The sequence below is a fragment of the Anomalospiza imberbis genome, chromosome 18, assembly GCF_031753505.1.
Source record: "Anomalospiza imberbis isolate Cuckoo-Finch-1a 21T00152 chromosome 18, ASM3175350v1, whole genome shotgun sequence".
NCBI classification, from domain to species: Eukaryota; Metazoa; Chordata; class Aves; order Passeriformes; family Viduidae; genus Anomalospiza; species Anomalospiza imberbis.
Genome location: NC_089698.1, coordinates 12392591 through 12412831, shown reverse-complemented (window position 1 = coordinate 12412831; position 20241 = coordinate 12392591). Strand labels below are relative to the sequence as shown.

The following is a 20241-nucleotide window of genomic DNA, read 5'->3' as shown; positions in this document are numbered from 1 at the left end:
GGTGGATGGGAGCTGGGTTTCCCCAGCTGGTTGATCCCTGCTGGGAGCTGTTTGGTCCTTGCAGGACCAACACCCGTGTGGGAGTTATGCCAAGCAGGGCAGACATTTGTAGGGAGCAGAATCATGGAATAATTTGGGCTGGAAGGGAGCTTGAAGCTCATCCACTTCCGTGGGTAGGGAACACCTCCCACTAGAGCAGGTTGCTCCAAGCCCTCCCTGCATGCCAAGGATTCCCTGTCCCCATCCTTGTGGTGGCTCAACAGCTGAGCTCTCCACAGTATCCCATCCCGATTGGTTTCTCTAAAAATCCCTCTTCCCTTTTCCTCCTCCATGGGAGCAGCATGGCAGCACCCAGATGCTCTGGATTGCTGTGGAATTACTTCTCTAAGCACAGAAACACAAAAATTGTTGTTGTTGTTGTCAGCTGGGGGTGGGTGAGGGGAGCCCAGCGAGGCCCTGTCCCTCCCTGGCTGTGTCTCCATGATTTCTTTTCCACAGCCTTGCTGGTCCTGGCAGGAGCACGTTCCCATCTGAGTCATCCCTGGCCCGGGTCAGGAGCGGGTTTGGATGCTTCCCTCTGATTTTTAACATCCCTTTGTCCTGATGGGAATGGATTTTTACAGAGGGCTGGAGGGAGCTGCAGAAGGAACCTCTTCCTCTGGCAGCACAAATCTGGCTGGGGGAAATCACAGGATCATGGAATATCCTGCGTTGATCCCCAGGGATCACTGATCCAGCCCCTGGCCCTGCACAAAGCCCCCAACAACCCCACCCTGGGCATCCCTGGCAGCACTGTCCAAAGGCTCCTGGAGCTCTGGCAGCCTCGGGGCCATGCCCATTCCCTGGGGAGCCTGGGCAGTGCCCAGCACCCTCTGGGGGAAGAACCTTTCCTGATCTCCAGCCTGACCTGCCCTGGCCCAGCTCCAGCCGTTCCCTTTCGCTGTCACAGGGAGCAGAGATCAGAGCTGCCCCTCAGAAGGAAGTTGTAGAACTGGTTTAATGTGGTCTCCAGGGATGTCCCCTCCCTGCCCAGCCCTGTGTGGCACCTCCATCACATCCACTGTGCTGCTGCTCTGGCCGTGTCCCTGGGGGGATTCTCCTGAATCCCGATCCTGCAGTTTATGGTATTGAGTGTGGGTGGGATCCCTACCAGGGATGGCCAAGTGACAAGTGCTGAGATGCCACCAGAGCTCCTTGAGCCCCCCCAGTTCCTGGAAGAGCCCCTGAAGGGCTGATCTCAGGTAGGTTTGGTGGACAAGGATCCAGGGAAATGTCCAGTGGGTCGGGGCGGGAGTCCCGGAGCCCTAAATCCAGCTTTTCTTCTGGAAAGCACCAGACTGGACCTAAGGACGTGACAGTGCTGTGGAAGGTGACATGGGGAAGTATCCAGTGCCATCCAGACCATGCCCCCTCCCCCTGGTCACCCCATTGCCAGTGCTGGGGTGGCTTTGTGGGGGGACACTTCTCCCTAACGCTGTCCCGGCCCCAGCCACCTCCAGGATGGGACTTCCCACAGGGAACCTCCTTTCTTGGGGACCACCAGTGGTTCTCTCCTCCCTGACCCTGCTCTGCACGAGCCATGGCAGGAGCACTCCCCAGCTGTGCTGGCAGCACAGCTGGAAGCTCCCTGCAGCCACATCTGGCCACAGCTGGCAGCGAGGCTCTGGAGGGTTTCCCACCCCGGCAGCAGTTGGAGGGCACAGCTTTGTCTGGATAAGCCTAACTGAGCCTGCAAGTCTGGGAACTGGGGGGAAAATCCCGATGTCAGACTTTAATCCAGCTGAATGTGACATTTGAGCTAGGTAAATGGGATTGTCACGTTGGAAAGGGGAACTGCCCGGGTTAGAAGGGGACTCTTTCCTTACTGGAGAGATGCTCTGGGAACAGCTCCTGCTTCGGATGATCCCCTCTGCTCCGGCTCAGGTTTGGTTTCATCCTGCTGGATCCATCCTGGATCATCCTTCCACCCACTGGACCTGGCTGTGATCCACAGGGCTGGAAGGGACCTTAAAGGCCATCCCATTCCAGCCCCCCACATGGACAGGGACACTTCCCAAATTCCATGTGGAATATCTGCCACGTGCACTAATGGAGAGAGCAGGTGACTGCCTTTGTACCTTGAATCCTGCATGGATTTCTATCCTGGGGAGGGAAAGTGGCTGGAGCAGCTGGTCTGGGATCTCTCCCATCCTATTTCACCCCTAAAAGCAGCACAAGCAAGGCCTGAGATGTCTCACGAAGGGACTTTGCTGCAGAGCATCTCCCTGGGGTGCTTGGCTCCCAGCTCAGACCACAGGGGAAGTAAACTCAGCGTGGTGGGGAGACACTGGAACAGTGTCCCTGGAACTGCCACAGGCTGAGACATTGGAAATCTGCCACTGCAGCTGGCACAGGGTGCCCAGAGCAGCTGTGGCTGCCCCTGGATCCCTGACAGTGTCCAAGGCCAGGTTGGATGGGGCTTGGAGCAGCCTGGGACAGTGGAAGGTGTCCCTGCCTGTGGCAGGGGGTGGGAATGGATCATCTTTAAAATTCTTTCCCACCCAAACTATTCCATGGATATTATGAATTGTCTCTGGACTGGGATTTTTGCCTGGTGGTGGAGATATTCCTAATCCTGGATATCTTCTGCTGTTGAACTCTTTTGGGAAGAAGCTCCACCCTGGGGTCTCCTCTTAATCTCTCCATGGGACTCACCCACCTTGGGAGTGTTTTGGTGACATTTAGGATGTTTGAGATAAGTGCAAAGCCTCCTGGCCATTTATTGGCTTTGCAGTGGCTCATCCTGGGATTCTTACCAAGTCCACTGCCATTGATTTTCTCTGTCCCATTCATAATGGGAACGTGTTTGCTGTAGTAGTGTTGGATTATGGACTTCTCTGACCACTCTACAAATCCATTTTCTACATAGTAGGAGAAGGAGGGTTTGTTTATCAGGCTGTCTCCGTGATGGATAATGTGCTCCCACCAGCTCCCTGCCATCCAGACAGGGGCCAGGAGATGAGGAAGGGACATGTGTGACAAAACAGTCCCCATGCCTGTGCTTCAGCACCGCTGCCACCCCTGCAAGATGCTCCAGGCATCCTTGGTGAGGGTTTGGCGCTCTCTGAGGGCATCACCGCCCATCCCACAGAGGGTGCAACCCCAAAAAAATGAAATAGGAAGCTCCAGGTGCTTTTCTCCACGCAGGACACGGCCAGGCGCCCCAGCTGGGAACCAGCCGGAATTCACCGCGGCGCTGCCGGGATGGCAGCGGGGGCAGAGAGGGCGTCACGGCCATGGCAGCATCGCCGTCCCCGTCACCTCCGAGGTGCGCGGGTGCCACTCAGGAGCGGCACTGGCTGTCACAGCTGCCTGTCACCGCCGGGGAGCAGGGTGGCAGGGCTCTTCTGCCGTGTCGCCTGTCAGGGACACACCGGAGGTGGCTGTCACCATTCCCCCCGCCGGTTTTCCCCTTCCCGGCTCTCCTGCTGGCACAGCTGATCCCATCAAGCGCGGCTGTTGATTTTGGGATGAGCTGTGCCGCGCGGAGCAGGAGCCCTGACCTTTGCTGGAGCGGCGAAGGAAAACACGGAGGTGTCGGAAGGAGGGTGGCATTCCCTGGCACCGCGGCTGGGCTGTCACTGGGCAGTGCCACCACATTGGGAAGCGGGCTTTGGCTTTTGGGAACCCCTCGGGAGGCAGGGATGGGGTGGCTGACCGGGGGAAGTCTCCATGGGGCTGCTCAGTGGGTGCCACCCTGCGAAATTCCACTTGTGCCCAATGAAATGCCAGCTCGGAGCGGGAGAGGGCGGCGGGGGAATTAGGTGTGGGGAATTATGGCTGGGAGAGTTCGGATTTTTGAGGCAGGCAGGAGGCTGCTGGTGATAAAGGTTTTAAATAATGACCGGCACGGGGGCAGCTCCGGGGCGCTGGAGCGGGCGACGGGAGGGAACAGGGAGAAAGGGAGGCCAAGAGGGAGGATGGGGGAGAGGGAGCCGCTGTCACGCTTCAAAGCGTGCGAGGACCAGCCGATCCCGCGGCCACTTCTCCATCACGGGGTCCCCACGACAAAGCCCGACCCTCCCACCCTGAAACAAGACGTGCTCATGGGGTTTTCCCCCCTTGTAATTAGCGCTAATGATGGCGATGTGGGGGGTGTCAATGAGAATATTCCTCCCGTGCTGGGGGAGGCTGCTGCATCTCCCCCGGGCACCCCCCGAGTTAACACTGCGAGGAATCCGGGTAAAGGGGAGAATCTCCAATTAACTCCAGAGCCCCCCAAGCCCTCGGGGCCGATCCCCGGCGCCTTTCCCTGCCCTCCTGCCCCGCTCCGCTGCTTTTCCCTCCTGCCAACAGCGGCTCTATTGTTAAACGCCGCGATCCTACGTGGCTCGCTGCAGCTAATGAAGGTAATTAGCTGTGAGTCACGTCGGGCTCATTTACGTTACGAGGTCAAAATCCCCGCTACACTTCAATACATTTTTGCAGCAAGCACATTTAGAATGTAATTAAAAGGCTCAGCAGCCGTCGTTGCCTCCATCCCCTCTCCCCCTCGCCGGGCTGGCAGGATTTAATTGAGGCCAGCCGAAAGTTAGTGGGAATAAATTGTGGCTGATAACGTGGAGGTTGTAATTTAATTCCGGGAGAAGAGCTGCTCTGGCCCGGGTGTTTGGCTCTTCAGGGAGCTGCGTTGGAGGGGGGATGATGACAACTCAGTTTTGTAACAGGATTTAGTGAGGAGGGAATGACGCTCAGGGAGGCATGAGGCTGGGCATGGAGGGGTCACTCTGGCATTTGTGGACCAAATTCCCACCCCTGGGAGGTTGTGGATGTGGAGGGATACTGGTACAGCAGCCCAGGGTGAGTTGTCGCAAAGACTGGTGAGAAAATATCAAAAAAATTGGCAATGTGGTGCTGGGGACATGAAGTCCCCTCCTTGGCTTTGAAGGGAGCTTATAGAAATCAGGGAGAGTGACTTTTTACACGGGTGGATAAATCAAGGACACAGGGAATGGCTTCCCAGTGCCAGAGGGCAGGGATGGATGGGAGATTGGGAAGGAATTGTTCCCTGTGAGGGTGGGCAGGCCCTGGCACAGGGTGCCCAGAGCTGGGGCTGCCCCTGGATCCCTGGCAGTGCCCAAGGCCAGGTTGGACACTGGGGCTTGGAGCAGCCTGGGACAGTGGAAAGTGTCCCTGCCCATGGGAATGAGGCGATTTTAATGTCCCTTTCCAAACCATTCCATGTTTGTGTGATTCTGACATCTCAATTGCTGCCTCTGCCCGAGGAATGACCAGAAGAAGAGAAGGATCCAGAGCTGGTGCTGGTCGGAGGTGCTGGAGCAGGATCACCTGGGGCTGATCCCGGGATTTCTAACCCGGGGAGAGGGATGTAAATGTAACCTTCAGCCGGCGAGTGCAATTAGAGTCCCGTGCCTGCCGCTATATTAAAATGGGATATTAAAGCAAACAGTGGCTCTCCCCGCTCCCTGGGCTAATATCCAGCGCCTGTTTAGCCAGGGATTTGCTGGCACTCTGAGCAAACAGCCGGGAGCCACCGCTGGTGCCCGGGAAACCTCTCAAATCCCTGAGTGAAAACCCAGCCTTTGGATCCCGGCATGGATCCGCTCCCCGGGCTGAGCATCCTGCGGGGCAGGACCTTTCCCGTGGCCGGGAGGAGCAGGAAGAGGAGCAGGAGGAGGAGGAGCAGCTTTTCCATCTTTGTCGAGGCTGAAGGAGGATGTGGAATCCAAGCATGGCCATGCTCCTGATTACCTTCCTGCTCTGGTGGTGCCAATGAACTTCCCTCTTTTTCCTTATCCCTCTCCCCGCTTTTCCCTTGGAAGGAGAGCACCGGGACTGCTTTTAACACGTGATGTCTTACTAAAAACTGACAATGAGGCTGTTCCATCTTTATTTTCCCTTTCTTGTTTGGACATTGTGATGTGATTCCAAAAGTTTTGCAATCCCACTCTGCCTGCACATGGATGCACCCTCTCTTCTCCCCTCCCTGGTCCAAACTGGGTGATGGGATCTGGGACTGGAGATCCCGATTCCCACAAACCCACACATCCCAGAGCTCTCCTGCTTTCCAGTCAGGGAGTTCAGAGAGGCATTCCAGGGGCAAATAGTAGGAAAATTCCATTTTTTCTGTGCATCCTTTTCTCCCCTTCCCAAAAAACCTGAACCCCAGCTCTGGGTGTTGTTACCAGTGCTGGTTTTCCCGGTCTCTCCCTGCAGATACGCTGTCAGTGCCTCGCTGGTCCCCGCAGATCCCTCGGCGGGATTTAGGAAACTCCATAAAACACAGGTAGGGCGCCCTGCTGCCGTGCCAGGCTGGGGGATGAGGGATGGGCATCTCCCTTCCCATCTCTGCTCCAGGACACGGAGCCTGGGGACATTCCCTCTCTTTCCCGTGCTGGGCTGTGCTGTCCTCCAAGCCCATTTCAATTCCATTTCAGTTCAGATCTGGTTTAGATAAGGCTCGAGTTGCTATCGATAAATCTGTGTATTATCCGTGACCTTGCCAGCCTTCAGCAAATTCCCCATCTCCGGATTATAACCCTTCCATATCTTCCTGAAGAGGGAAAAGCACTGGGAAGAGTGCTACTGTTTGATGGGAAGCTGCTTCCCAAGGGGCTGCAAACATTGGTCCCCAGGGCAGGCTGGGGTTTTGGGGGGTTCCTGGGGTGGGAATCACGGGGAGTTGGGATTGGATTCCCTTTGGAGCAAGCTTCCAGAACCAAAGGAAGGCTTGGGGTTGTGTTTTGGCATCCCTAGAAAAATTCCTCAACACCTGCAGTGGAGTTTGAGGGCAGCAGAGAGAGAATAAAGCAGGGCGCGGGAGATAAGGGAGGCTTCAGCTCTCCCTCTCTGTGTTTCTCTCCACAGGTTTTCCACCAAGTACTGGATGTCTCAGACCTGCACCGTCTGCGGGAAGGGAATGTTGTTCGGCTTAAAATGCAAAAACTGCAAGTATGGCACCATGCCGGAGCTGTTTGTGTCACTCCTTAAAATTGGGAGGGGATAATCGGGGTTTTGCTGGGGAGCCGAGCAGGGATTTGGGCATGGAGACACCAACAAGGCTCTCGCCAGCTCAGCCTCACAGGAAGCTTTAACGAGCTGTGGAATTGGGTGAATAACACCCCAAAGCAGGGCTGGGATGGGATCAGGCTCCTCAGGGAGGATGTGCCCGCCAGACCTCGGCTCTGCTTGCTCCAGAGCTCTGAGTCAGATCCTGACAGTCCCCCTTCCCTAAGCCTGGCTTTCGATCCCACGTTATGGAGATTCCCTGTGGAATTATCTGCAGCACGTGGGGGATGGATGATGCTGGACCAGGCAGGGCTAGCTCTGGACATCAGGTGGGTTTTGCCCACAGTTTTGGGCTGCAGCCTCTGTTTCTGCCGAGTTTTGGGCACCTCTGCGTTCTGACAGGGTCCCCAAGGAGCCAAATCAGTTAATCCATGGTGCAAAGGAGAGGGGATAAAACGGGACAGGAGCGGGAAAACAGCGAGGCAGAGGCTGGAGCTGCTTCAGCTGCTCCAAATCCGCCACAGCCCAGCCTTGGACAGCCCCGTGCGGCCACCAGCATTTGGGGAAGCTGCTGCTGGAGCCGGGATTGCCTTTCCTAGGGCCGGGAGCTGGGAATGTGTGATTGTCTGCGGGTAACGGAGCGGTAACGATCGCTGCTGCCGCTGATTAAGCGCTGATGAGTTGGTAAATTGGGATTTAAACCTGCCGAGAAGCGCTCGGTTACTCCACAGCTGGTGGGGCTTTTCTGGAAGGGATGTGATCAAATACAGGGATTTTAAAGGGGTGATTCCCGTTGTATCCATGCTCAAGGAACTGGAGGCTTTTCCTGCGAGCTCTCCGTGCTGGAGGAGTCCCTGTCCAGCATCAGGGACGCTGTGCCTCTGGCTGTGGAAATCCCGCTCCCTGTAATCCTACAGAAAATAACAAATCCATTTCCTGGCAATCAAAAGTTGGGAGTGAACACAAAGGCATTTAGGTTTTTTTCCAGCCTTGCCCCAGTGCTGCTTTCCCCAGAAAGCAGAGGGGAACCAACAGGTAAAACAAACAACCGGACTCCAAACCCCCCAAGCCTCAAATACCAAATTAATTCCTGCCTTTCCCTCTAGGAACAGCTTTGTAATAAAAGCTAACACGGGCAGCTCCTGAATTTTCATTACCCAGCTCATTGACTTGAAGCTGCCGTTCCTTTTTTTCCCCCCCATCATTTCCCCTTGTTTTGATAAATCCTTTCCTCCTTTTTCCCTTTTCCCCCATGGCTTTCTGCTGGCGTGGCAGAGCGTGAGCTGGGGATGCGTTTCCATCCTTAATTAAGGAGGAATGGGAAGGATTTGGGAGTCTGCCTATGCCTATATACATGACCCGGGGGTGAAGCCCTCCAGACTCCTGTCCTGGCTCCGGGAAAAAAAAACCGGGAAAAGCTCTGCAGAATATCCAGAGGCTGTAAATCCTCTCTGTATTTTGGCTAAATGTCCTTAAAAAAGCCAGGAGAGGAGGGCACAATGACAGGGACACATCAGGGACCAGGGCAGCCACTTCTTTCCCCTCTGCTGCTTCTGAATTTAATTAAGCATCCAGCAGCAGGATGGTGGGAATGGGGATTTAATGGAATCATGGGATGGTTTGGGTTGGAAGGGACCTTAAAGTTCATCCTGTCCCACCTTCCAGTAAACCCTTCCCCTCAGTGCAGGACTCTGCTCCTTTTATTGCAGCCAGCTCTGGCAGAAGTGACAATTTGGGGCGTCCTCAAGCCTGGCTGGTCCAGAAAGAGGTAGAGGGGCAGAGCCCCCAGGTTTGGGAATTTCTGTGCTGCTCCATTGGGATGGATGCGTTTTCCAAGGGTGTGCAGCCCCTGTGTCCTGCCAGTCAGCCCCTCCTGGTTTTCCAGGATGTGCATCCCATACTGCTCCTTACCCCTGAGCCTGCTGCCTGGGGATGATGGGAAGCAGGGAGCCTGGGAGGGTTCCCTGCCGACCAAAGCCGTGCATCCAGTCACTTTCCCAAGGGCAAAAGCAGGAAAAAGCCCTGAGCTCCATCATAGAATCCCAGAATGGCCTGGATGGGAAGGGACCTTAAAGCCCATCCTACTCCACCCCAGCCAAAGGCAGGGACACCTTCCACCATCCCAGAGTGCTCCAAGCCCCATCCAACCTGGCTTTGGACACTTCCAGGGATCCAGGGGCAGCCACAGCTTCAACCTCCCTGCCAGGGAACAATTCCTTTCCAATATCCCACCTATCCCTGCCCTCTGGCAGTGGGAAGAAGCTCCCCCTTATCCTGTCCCTCCATCCATCAATGTTCCCTCCTCACTCCTTTCTCTCTGTCCCCTGCCAGGCTCAAGTGCCACAACAAATGCACCAAAGAGGCCCCTCCGTGTCACCTGCTGATCATCCACCGCGGAGGTGAGGCCCCTCTGCTCCCCGCTCCGTGCCTCCGGGGATGTTGCCAGCGGGTAAAACTTTCGAAAAGCCCCCCGGGCGATTCGGGAGCCGGACCCAGGCAGGGTCCCCGGCGGGACGGAGGCTCCCGAACCGCTTGGGCGCTCCGGGGAAATGTTACCCACCGTTTTTTCCGCTTGTAGGGAGACGAGCCGGTCGGGGCGAGGCAGATTTGCATTGCAAACCACTTCCACCCACCCTCCCCCTGCCTCCTTTTCTTTTCAGATTCCCCACCGCACGGGGTAAGTCCAACCAGGTTTTAGCCTTTTGCTTCTGTCGAGAGCTCAGGGCGGATGTGGGACCCCGAACCTCCCGGTGCATGCGGGGTCCCCGCGTCGGGGACGCGGCCGTGGCCCTGCGGATGCTCGTGGTGCTTTTGGAGCTGCCTTATCCCGCTCTCCTGCGGGCGAGCCCGGCCTAAAATCCACCCAGAGACAGGCAGAACCTCGCAGCAGGACGGCGGGGCGGCGCTTCCCACCTCTTTTCTTCCAGATTTTGGCTCCCTTGCTGGCCAGAGGACCGCGACTGCCTGAGGGAGACGCTTCCAATCGCTCTTGCCTTGAATTTTGTGCTCTTAAAGCTGTTCCTTTGTGTTAAACATCACCCCCCCCAACCCGCTCCTTGGTTTAATCCCGGGGAAAAGGTGCTGGTGGCACCTCAGAGGGGGCAATTTTATAGCCTCCACCCCACCCCCACGCCCTCGCTTGCAGCAAATTTGGGTGGAAGCGGTTGAAGACCCCCACCCCGTCGGGCTCGGAGCTGCTGCAAACCCTGCCCGGGAAGCAGGGAAGGCAGCGTCCCGGGGCAGTCGGGCTCCTGGGATGGGCAGGAGTTGGGATTTAGGGCTGTGATGTTGCAAGAGCCGGAGCTGCCCGCTGTGTGTTTCATGAGCAGCATGGCTTTTGGGTGGCCTCCGCATCACTGAAATACCTCCCCACCCCCCAGAAAATCCCAAACCCAGCTCTTAATTCCTTTCTCTTGGAGTCAAACTTTTCCTGAGCCCCCAACCTTCAGGCTGGCTTTTCCCCCAAAAAATCTCCCTGCTGAGAGTGTTCTGAGCTGGCTCCTTCCCTTCACCCCGAAAAGCTCCGGCAAGGAACAGGACTGTGCTGGCTGAGCCCCGGTTCACGGAGGGGCCGTGGCAGCTGCTGGACGCCCCAGATTGCCGCCTGACACCCCGGGGGGGTTGGCTGTGGTCGGGGTTCAGGAGGATCCCGAAGTTCAGCTGCTGTCCCAGGCTGGAAGTGCCGCGGGAATCGCTTTGGAGAGCGGTTTCAAGCACTGGGTGACCCCGAGCGCTCCTGCTGAGCTTTGATGTCCTTCCCTCTCTCTTCCCCTCCTCTCCATCCCCTTTTCCCTCTCTCCCTTCTTAATCCAGCAAGGTTAGTCCGGACAGAGTCGGTGCCCTGCGACATCAACAACCCCCTGAGGAAGCCCCCCCGGTATTCAGACCTGCACGTCAGCCAAACGCTCCCCAAAACCAACAAACTCAACAAGGTGAGCCCTGAGCCCCCCATGTCCACACCCTGCCACAGGCACAGGACCCCCTGCACCCAAATATCTGCAGCTTTGCAGAGAAGAGTGGAATTCTTCAGGCTGGAAAAGATAATTTAGGAAAATTGAGTTTGATTGTTTCCCCTGCACTGCCAAGGCCACCACTGTCCCATGTCCCCAAGTGCCACATCCACATGGCTGCTAAATGACTCCACCCCTGCCCTGGGCAGCTGTGCCAGTGCCTGACCACCTTTTCTTTCCATGAAGAAATGTTCCCAAAATCCACCCTGAGCCTCCCCTGGCCCAGCCTGAGGCTGTTCTCTCTCCTCCTGTCCCTGTTCCCTGGGAGCACAGCCCGACCCCCCCAGCTGTCCCCTCCTGTCAGGAGTTGTGCAGAGCCACAAGGTCCCCCCTGAGCCTCCTTTTCTCCAGGCTGAGCCCCTTTCCAGCTCCCTCAGCCTCTCCTGGGGCTCCAGCCCCTTTCCAGCTCCATTCCCTTCCCTGGACATGTATCCAATGAAGTTATTTCTTTTAAAAATAAAATGGGATCAGCACTTCCAGAACAGCCTGGGTCCTGCTGTCCCAGTCCTGCTCCATTGTGGCCTCTGAGTCTCCAAGTCCAAGCTGAATTTGGGGTGGCTTGAGGTCTCTGCTTGCAGTGGAGACTTCAATAAATAACAAATTTATTGTTGCAAATAAAACCAGCCTGGAATTGGATTGTCCCTGGCGAAGCTGCTCAAGCCAGACCTGGCAGAGCACCTGGCTCACTCCTGCTCTGCCTTGATACAATAAACCCATCACAGGGCTGGTTCTGATGGAATTTAAAGCCTGTTGGCCTCCAGTGGAAAATTCCTTGGAAGAAGGGCAGGGTGAGGGGTTGGCAGGTTGGAAGCGCTCAAAAAGAGGGATATCGCTGACCTGATGGGGAAGGGATCAACAAAACCCTGAATTCCCAAAGCCTGGCTGAGCTCCTCCAGCCCTCAGCGTCTTCTGGCTCTGGGAAAAGTCTGGGTACCAAGATGCTCCTGGAGATGCTGATTTTAAACCTAAATCTTTTTAGGAATTTCTTGATGTAGGGATCTGCTCTGGTTTTGTTGTTTTCGGGTGGTGCTTTTGTCCTGAGCACTCCCATTCAGGTTGAAATATCCCTTATAAATATTCTTATTTCAACAGGGCCCCCTTCTTACTTTGGTATCTCTAAAAGCATTTCTTTAAAGATATCCTGAATAAAATCATGGAATGGCCTGGATTGGAAGAGACCTTAAATTGCTCTAATTCCAACCCCCCATGAAATCTTATTGTTTTGACCTTCACTGGTTGCTTAAAAAAGAATTTACCTGACCAAGATTATTGAGCATGGAATGATGACCAATATGGGTTTCCTGGAAAGCCCAGCTTATTTAAGAATTAGTTAATTAGGGACAAAATTACCTGCTGGGGAAGGCTCGTGCAGATTTTTTAACCTTGGAGGGAAATTCTGGGGGGATGGGAATGCTCAGCACTGCTCACACCCTGTTCAGTGGCTCCAAGCTGGGCAGCAAGGGAGCAAATTCTGGCCTCAATTTTCCTTTTGGGATCAAAGACATCCAAGCAGGTTTTCCCGCCTGCTGGCTCTCAGTGGTGCCTTCCCACCCATCCCAGTGTGCACGCAAAATCGATGGCCTTGACTGGGAAGAGTCAAGGAATGCTGAGGAATGTCTTGGGATGCATTGGCTGCTCCTTCCAGATCCCTCTGCTCCCTGCAAGGCCCTGGGGTTTGGCTACAAGGAGCTCAGCAGGAACTTCCAGGACCTTGTTGTCCCCAGGGACCAAGTCCCAATGTGGTGGCCCCAATTCTGGCTTTGGTGGTCATGGCTGTGCGGAGCCAGGAGATTTGTGGAGCCCTCAGCTGGGGGTGAGGGTGGGAAAGGAGCCAGTTTATGGTGGGAAATGACCTTGGGGAATACAGTTTTGGAAAAAGCTCTGTTTTCTAGGACTTCTGGAAGAAACGGGTGGGATGATGTAGCTGTCACTTGTCACCCAGGGAGGGTCCTTTGCCCTTCGGGGTGGCACCGACCAGCGCTGCTCTCACCAGCTCCTCTCTTTTCCCTCCTTCCCTGTGTCCCTCAGGACCACATTCCGGTGCCCTACCAGCCAGATTCCAGCAGCAACCCCTCGTCCACCACGTCGTCCACGCCGTCCTCGCCGGCCCCGCCGCTGCCCCCCAGCGCCACCCCCCCGTCCCCGCTGCACCCGTCCCCGCAGTGCCCGCGCCAGCAGAAGCAGTTCAACCTGCCAGGTACTGCCACCCCCTCCCCGTGTCCCACCAACCCCCTCCAGGGTTGGAGCCAGCCCAACTTCTGCTGCTCTTGAGGCTACAAAACCTTTCCAGGCATGGATTTTCCATTTTTCCATGGATTTTCTATTTTTCCATGGATTTTCCATTTTTCCATGGATTTCCAGGCATTTCTCCTCAGGTGCAAACAGAAACCAGGGACTGACCCATCTATGAAGGCAAATTGGGGTGACCCTGACATGTTTTTGGGGTGATGGGTCCCCAAGAGGTTGGCAGTATGTGTGGGGTGACTGATGATTCTGGGAATGTCTGATGTGGCTTGTCCCATGGAATCTGGACCTGGGATCCATCTGCTCCAGGAGCTCCATCTCTTCAGGGATGGTGGGAGAGGCAGGGAGGTTGCGGTGTCTGCAGGACACAGAAGTTATGGAAGATGGCCCAAAAAGCTCCTCCTGGGCTGAGGATTTATCAAAGCCTCTCCCAGTGTGTCTACCTTCCTTTGGGATGTCCTGCTGCTCCGGGAAAGGTCCCTTCCAGGAGGGAACGGCTCAGCATCACTCCTGGAACTGTGTCCACCAGCTCCCGAAATAGAGCTGGTGAGGGGAGAGGAGATCTCTGGGATGCTCTCCTGGCTGCCCCTGCTTGGTCCATGACCTCCTTGCTGGACCAGCCAGAAGGTTGAGGTCCTGCACCCACAAAATCCCATGATTAATGAACTGGTGTGGTCGGAAGGAGGGTCAGGATGGCTTCTCCAGATGAACCAGGCAGCATCTTCATGCTCTGTGGTGGTGCCTCCATCTTGAGCAGTTTTCAATGAGAGAGGAGGAGGAGGAGGGAGATGAGGAGGAAGTTGCCTGGCAGAATCCATCACTGCAGCAACAAATACTTTCAGAAGCTGGGAAAGCCCCCCGGCAGTCGACCAACCATCATGTCCTTGCATGCCCAGAGAGGTGGCAGTCCTTGGGGTGCCTGGGATTCAGGCAGGATCCTGGAATGGCACAAGGAAGCTCTGAGCACTCCCAGGAATGGTATGCCCCATCCAGAGGGTCAGGATTTCACCAGGCACAACCCTGAAGCCTCCAAGATCTGGGAGGACACAGCGTGAGTTCCGTGCTGGTGTGACCCAGCCCAAGGAGTTCTTCCAGAGCTGAAGTGTCCCGGTGTCTCAACATCCCAATCCACCTGCTGGGCCAGCCTCAGACCCTGCCTGGCTCTGGGGGGATCCAGCCTTTGGTAACCCCATCATGGGTCACTTCTGGAGCAGACACCTCCCTGTGGGGTTTTTGGGGACATTGTTTCATGAATTTCACCCCCCTTTGGGGGACTTGGAACACATTCCCAGCTGGCAGAGATAGAGCAGGGCAGGATCAGACCCTGGCATCTCTGGGGGATGTCTGCTCCCTGTTTTATTCCTGTCAGGAGCAGAATGGGATCCAAAGCAGGACTTACCCTGCTTTTATCTTCCCAGCTGGGAAGTTTTCTGTGGTTTATCCCATCAAGATGATCATCTCAGGGATTAGGATCTGAGCTTGGAAATGGTGACACGGTGACCTTCTCCTGCTGGAATTACCTTCCAGGCTCCTTTGATGTTAGTTCAGGTCCTGCTGCAGGGCTGAGGTCAGACTTTGGGGGGAAGCTGAGCCATGGCCCTTGGGGTCTTGGAGATAAGAAGGTGACTTCTGAGCTGGTGCCAAGCTCTGGTGGCCTCAGCAGCCCCAAATTCTTCACACCCATGACCGCCTGCCCATGGAATCGGATCAGTCCTTGGGCTGGAGATGGGAGCTGGTGGATGTTCCCAGCACCCAGAGCCTCTCCCAGCTCTGGCTTTTGACAGTAGCTCCCGGGACTCCTTCCAGGAAGGACACAGCTCCAAAGCAAGGGAAGAAAGGGTGGAATGTGGCCCAAATGGGCAGCAGTTCCAAACCCATCACTTGGCATCTCCATGATGCCAAACGGTTCCCAAATTCCACTTGAGGGCTACTGCTGGCAAACTGGTGTCCAAACCCCACCAGTGACTTCATGGATGACATTGATGCTCTCCAAAAGGTGCAGAAGAGAAGATGTGGGGGGAAAAAATAAATTCTAATCCAGCAAAGGTCTTAATTTTTTGGCCTGGGCATCCCATGTGCCATTTTGGAATATGGAATATTCCATTTGGGGATATGAAAGTGGGAGAGGTGGGGTCGCACAGGAGGGGTTCACACAGCTGGGGGTGAGCTTTCCTGGTGAAGAACTGGGCACAGGCTGGAGCTTTTCCAGCTCCACAGCTCAGTGTGGAACCCTTGTTCCTCTTTTCCAGCCTCCCATTACTACAAGTACAAGCAGCAGTTCATTTTCCCAGGTAAGGCTCTCCAGAAGTTTTTCCTTGGATGCTGGGGTTTCTCCTGGTGGGGATGGGTGCGTGGTCAGCTCTCCAAACCCCTGGATTTGTGCCGGGGAGGTCGTGCTGGGGTGGGATTTCTTCTTAAAGCCTATTGATGCTGCCGGGTCGGGTGGCCCTAAGTGACCCCCAGCCCTACTCAAGGTGTCACTAAATTGGACCCTTTTTTGGGGGGCAAAGGGTGGGGTTTAATTCCCCTGGATGCCCCCAGAGGTCTCTGACTCCTCTTTCTTGTTTCCAGATGTGGTGCCTGAGACGCCGACCCGAGCCCCGCAGGTCGTCCTGCACCCCGTCACCTCCAACCCCATGTGAGTGACTCCCCCTTCCCACCCCCTTCCCTCTGCACCCCAAATCCTCCAGGCCCCCATGGGTGCTCCCCTGGTGTTGGGGGCTCAGGTGGTCCTGGTGAGACCCTGGAGCTCTGGAAGGCTGAGAAGGAGGGCAGGGGGTTCATTTATAACCCACAGCTCTTCACTGCTGGGAAGAAAAAAGAGGATTTCAGTCCAAAAAAGCCCAAGCCCAAGGGATTAATTAAATTATAATTAAATTAAAAGCAGAGAACCAGCATACCTTTACCACTTCCAATATTTTCAAGCCCAATAAACTTTAGGCTGAAAGTTGGGAAAAGCAGCAACTGATCAGCATTAGAACCATCCCTTACTGGCAGGTCGAGCCCAAATCCATCATTCCTTGATGTCCTGGAGCCTGTGCTGCTCCAGCAGCAGTATTCCCCTGCTGTGTCCCTCCTAGTCCTTTCCCTAAAGGCCATTTTGGAAGGATTTCACAAGCCAGGGGTTTAAGGGATCAGGTCTGGCCCCAGTTTGTGGCTGGCTCATCCACACTCTCCAAACTCCACAGGGGATCCAGTGGAGCAAGGGATGGAACCACTGTCCCTTGGGAATTCATGGAAAAATGGTGAAGCCAAAGCCTTTTTTCCACCCCCCTGCCTAAATGAGGGTGTCAAGACACCTTTTGGGGGGAAAAGCTTTCAAGATCCAAAATCTGTTATTCTCTCTGGCTTCCCCCTCACTGAAAACATCCCGGGGGGAACCATCCTGGGCTTGGCTGGGTTAAACATCTCTGGATCCTTGGGAGACAGGAATTTGTGCCTCGGATGGCAATGAGGAGCCGGCTGCTCCTGCAAACCACCCATCCATGGAGATGTTTTGCAGCCACTTGGGCTTCCCAAGCTGCTCAAAATACCAGGATTGACTCCTTTTGGGTAGGATTCTGGGATTTATAGTCTTTAGTGGCCATGGGATGGGATAGGACTTGCAGGATCACCATGTCCAAGTGGCCTGGGGAGTGAAACTCCCCCAGAAAGGGATTTTGTTATTTATGTGATTAATAATAATAATAATTTATAATAGATTTATATGATGTTTGGAACCACACGAGCTGTTCCAGCTGATCCCTTATTCAGAATTTCCCTAATTCCTCCTTAATTGTCAGGAGCAGCAAGACCCTAATCATGGACCTGGGGGTGGGAGGTGCTGAGTGAACAGGGAAGGAAAAGAACTGGAAAACCAGTCAGATTTGGGTGCTTTACAGCAGGGAGAGGATCTCTGAACCCTCCACTTCTCCAAAATGATTGAAAAACTCCTTTTCTTTCCTCCTGCACTTCTGCTTTGGCTGGTGTTGGTTGCAAAGAAATCTTAGAAATCCCTGAAAATGCCTCGAGTGTGGTCAGAGTCCCTGGGTGGGTAAATCTGTCCCTTCTCCTGGCTTAGTGACACCTTCTCCTCTCTGATCCCTTTATCCCCGGGGCAGGAAGAGGGACTGCTCCCCAGATCCCGGTGTTTTTCCGTGGTGTTAATTCCATAATTCTTTTAACAGCCTGGAAGGAAACCCATTGCTTCAAATTGAAGTGGAGCCCACCTCGGAGGTGAGATGGCTCCTGTGCTTAATGGGCCTTGGCTTTAAGGATATCTTGGGGCACATTTCCTAGGAAATGGAGACGTTTCCCATCTGTGCAGTGGAATTGCTGATAATTGAATTAAAGTCCAGGCATCCGTGTCCCCACCCCATGGAGAGGGACCCTCCTGGGTTTCGAGTTTGGAATTCAATGAGGTTTTTTAGGAGGCATTAAAAATGTGGTGGGAGGGAAGGAAGGGAGAGGGAAGATGAGGATGGAGCTTTTATAGGGTGTTGTAAATCCTGTAGGAAGTCTAAATGGACCATCAAGGGGTCTGGGAATAATGGGAATTAACAGAGCACAGCTCAGCCAGGGGAGGATGAAACTGTTTTAAGACAAATTAGTTAAATCTGATGGGTTATAATATCAAATTTAGCCCCAGGGTGGGGTTAAATGGCTCCACAGGGAAGGGGTGGAGTCCCCAGCTCTGGAGGGATTTAAAGCCCTGTGCATGTGGCACTTGGGGACATGGGCTTGTGGTAGCCTTGGCAGTGCTGGGGAAGGCTTGGAGTCTATCTCAAATGGCTTTTCCAACCTAAAGGATTCCATATTTCTATGAAAATCTGGGATTCTGACAACTTTGTGTAGAACGGGGCTGCTCCATTGGCGTTGGGAGGCACCTGCCTGGTTCCTCTGGGTCTGAGCAAGCAGGAGTTGGATCAGTGGGGTTTGCCCCACAGTTTTCTCCCTGTTTTACTGTTCCCCATGCCCTTTGCCTGCTGCAGAACGAGGAAGGCGCCGAGGAGGTGCAGGAGTCCGAGGACGACTTCGAGGAGATGAACCTCTCGCTGCTCTCCGCGCGCAACTTCCCGCGCAAGGCCAGCCAGACCAGCATCTTCCTGCAGGAGTGGGACATCCCCTTCGAGCAGTTGGAGATCGGGGAGCTCATCGGGAAGGGCCGCTTCGGGCAGGTGTTCCACGGGCGCTGGCACGGGGAGGTGGCCATCCGCCTCATCGACATCGAGCGCGACAATGAGGACCAGCTCAAGGCCTTCAAGAGGGAGGTCATGGCCTACCGGCAGACCCGGCACGAGAACGTGGTGCTCTTCATGGGGGCCTGCATGAGCCCTCCCCACCTCGCCATCATCACCAGGTTGGAATTGTTTTTTTCTGTCCAAAAATTTGTTTTCCCTGTCCAAAAAACTGTGTTTTTCCCTGTCTTTTTTCCCTGCAGTCCAACGGTGCTATTGGGTTGAGTTTCCTCCCCTAAGGAAGGGAGCACTCCATGTGCTGTATCCATGTTCTCCATGTGCTGGGGTTTGTGGTGTGGAGAACACAGCAAATCCAAAAGTCTGTCCAGGCAGGTCATTCTTCTGTAGGAAGGGAGCTCTGAACGGGAATGGTTTGTTTTATCCAGGGGCAGGAAACTTCATGGAATCATGGAATGGTTTGGCTTGGGCTGGGAGAGACCTTAAAGCCAATCCAGGGCTTTAACATCTTCCACTATCCCAGGTTATTCCAGCCTGGCCTTGGGCACTGCCAGGGATCCAGGGGCAGCCCCAGCTGCTCTGGGCACCCTGTGCCAGGGCCTGCCCACCCTCCCAGGGAGCAATTCCTTCCCAATATCCCATCCATCTCTGCCCTCTGGCACTGGGAAGCCATTCCCTGTGTCCTGTCCCTCCATCCCTTGTCCCCAGTCCCTCTCCAGCTCTCCTGGAGCCCCTTGAGACCCTGGAAGACTGGAAGGCTCCTTGCAACTTTCAATGGAGCAAGATGGGATCTGGGGGCTTCCAGATCACCCAACATCTCCACAGCTTTCTTGGTTTCAAGGCATTCCCAAATACCTGCCCTCACTCACATTCCCACTGGGAATGCAGCACAGTCTCCCAGTGTAATCCATGCTTGGTTGGGCAAAAAATCCCACCTGGCCTGGAGGCAAAGAGGCTGCAACTGCTCCCAGAGCAGCTGTTATCATGGGAAATACATTTATTCCAGGGAATTCCATGATTTCCTTCACCTCCAGACCATGTTTTCAGCCATGGGACTGGACATGGTCCTGCTTTTCATCTCACCCAGGTTATTTTCTCCCAGAGAAGTTTCTCCAAGGTGAGGTTGAATTTTCCTCCTGGCAGAATTTCAAAAAGCAATGGAACAGCACCAACAGCTTCCAACAGCCATCAGTGATGAAATATTGCATCATCTTTTCCTAATGTCCCTAATTTTCCCTTGAAAGTGGCACCTCCCAGCCCCTGATCCCAGATGGGGTTGCTCTGCAGGTGCTCTGCTCCCTCTTTGTCCAAAACAAAAGGGTTTCACCCCAAATTTGTGTTACCTCATCCCTGCTCCGGTGGGTTCATGGATAGTGTCTTTCTTGGGAGTTTCATCCTCTGGGGTCAGGGTGACTCCAAAGCGGGGCTGGCTCTCCCCAGCTGGCGACTGGAAAAAAAGATGCCTTTTATTCAGGACCAAAAATGAGCCATCTGGGGAAAATTCTGCAGCATTTCCATCTATTGGGTAGCTGGAGGCCAAAAGCTTTTGGGAAAGTGTGCAAACACATGTATTGATGGATGAGTCAGAGCCCCCATCCATGTGTCACACCGTGTTCCCACAGGAAAAGGCGGCGTCTCCATCCCGCTCTGCCGTCCCTTTGCAGCCCCCATTTGCTTAGCTTTTCAGGGCTATTCAATAGCAAAACCTGGGAAATGTATTCCTTAATTTAAATTTTTTTTTTTAATTTTTATAATTTGAGCCATGGAATGTTTTCTCTTCCATTTTCTATTCCAATAGGTCTTTC

At 54.5% G+C, this 20241-nt stretch overlaps 1 protein-coding gene across 1 annotated transcript in view; it reads left to right on the top strand.

Annotated features, from left to right (window-relative positions):
* KSR2 (kinase suppressor of ras 2) overlaps positions 1–20241 on the top strand; it is a 76302-nt gene that overhangs the window by 33595 nt on the left and 22466 nt on the right. The window contains 10 exon segments of the mRNA XM_068209148.1: positions 6217–6286; positions 6868–6951; positions 9340–9407; positions 9587–9685; positions 10822–10940; positions 13047–13215; positions 15512–15553; positions 15834–15900; positions 17429–17477; positions 18233–18600. Coding sequence (XP_068065249.1) covers positions 6217–6286; positions 6868–6951; positions 9340–9407; positions 9587–9685; positions 10822–10940; positions 13047–13215; positions 15512–15553; positions 15834–15900; positions 17429–17477; positions 18233–18600 — 1135 coding nt within the window.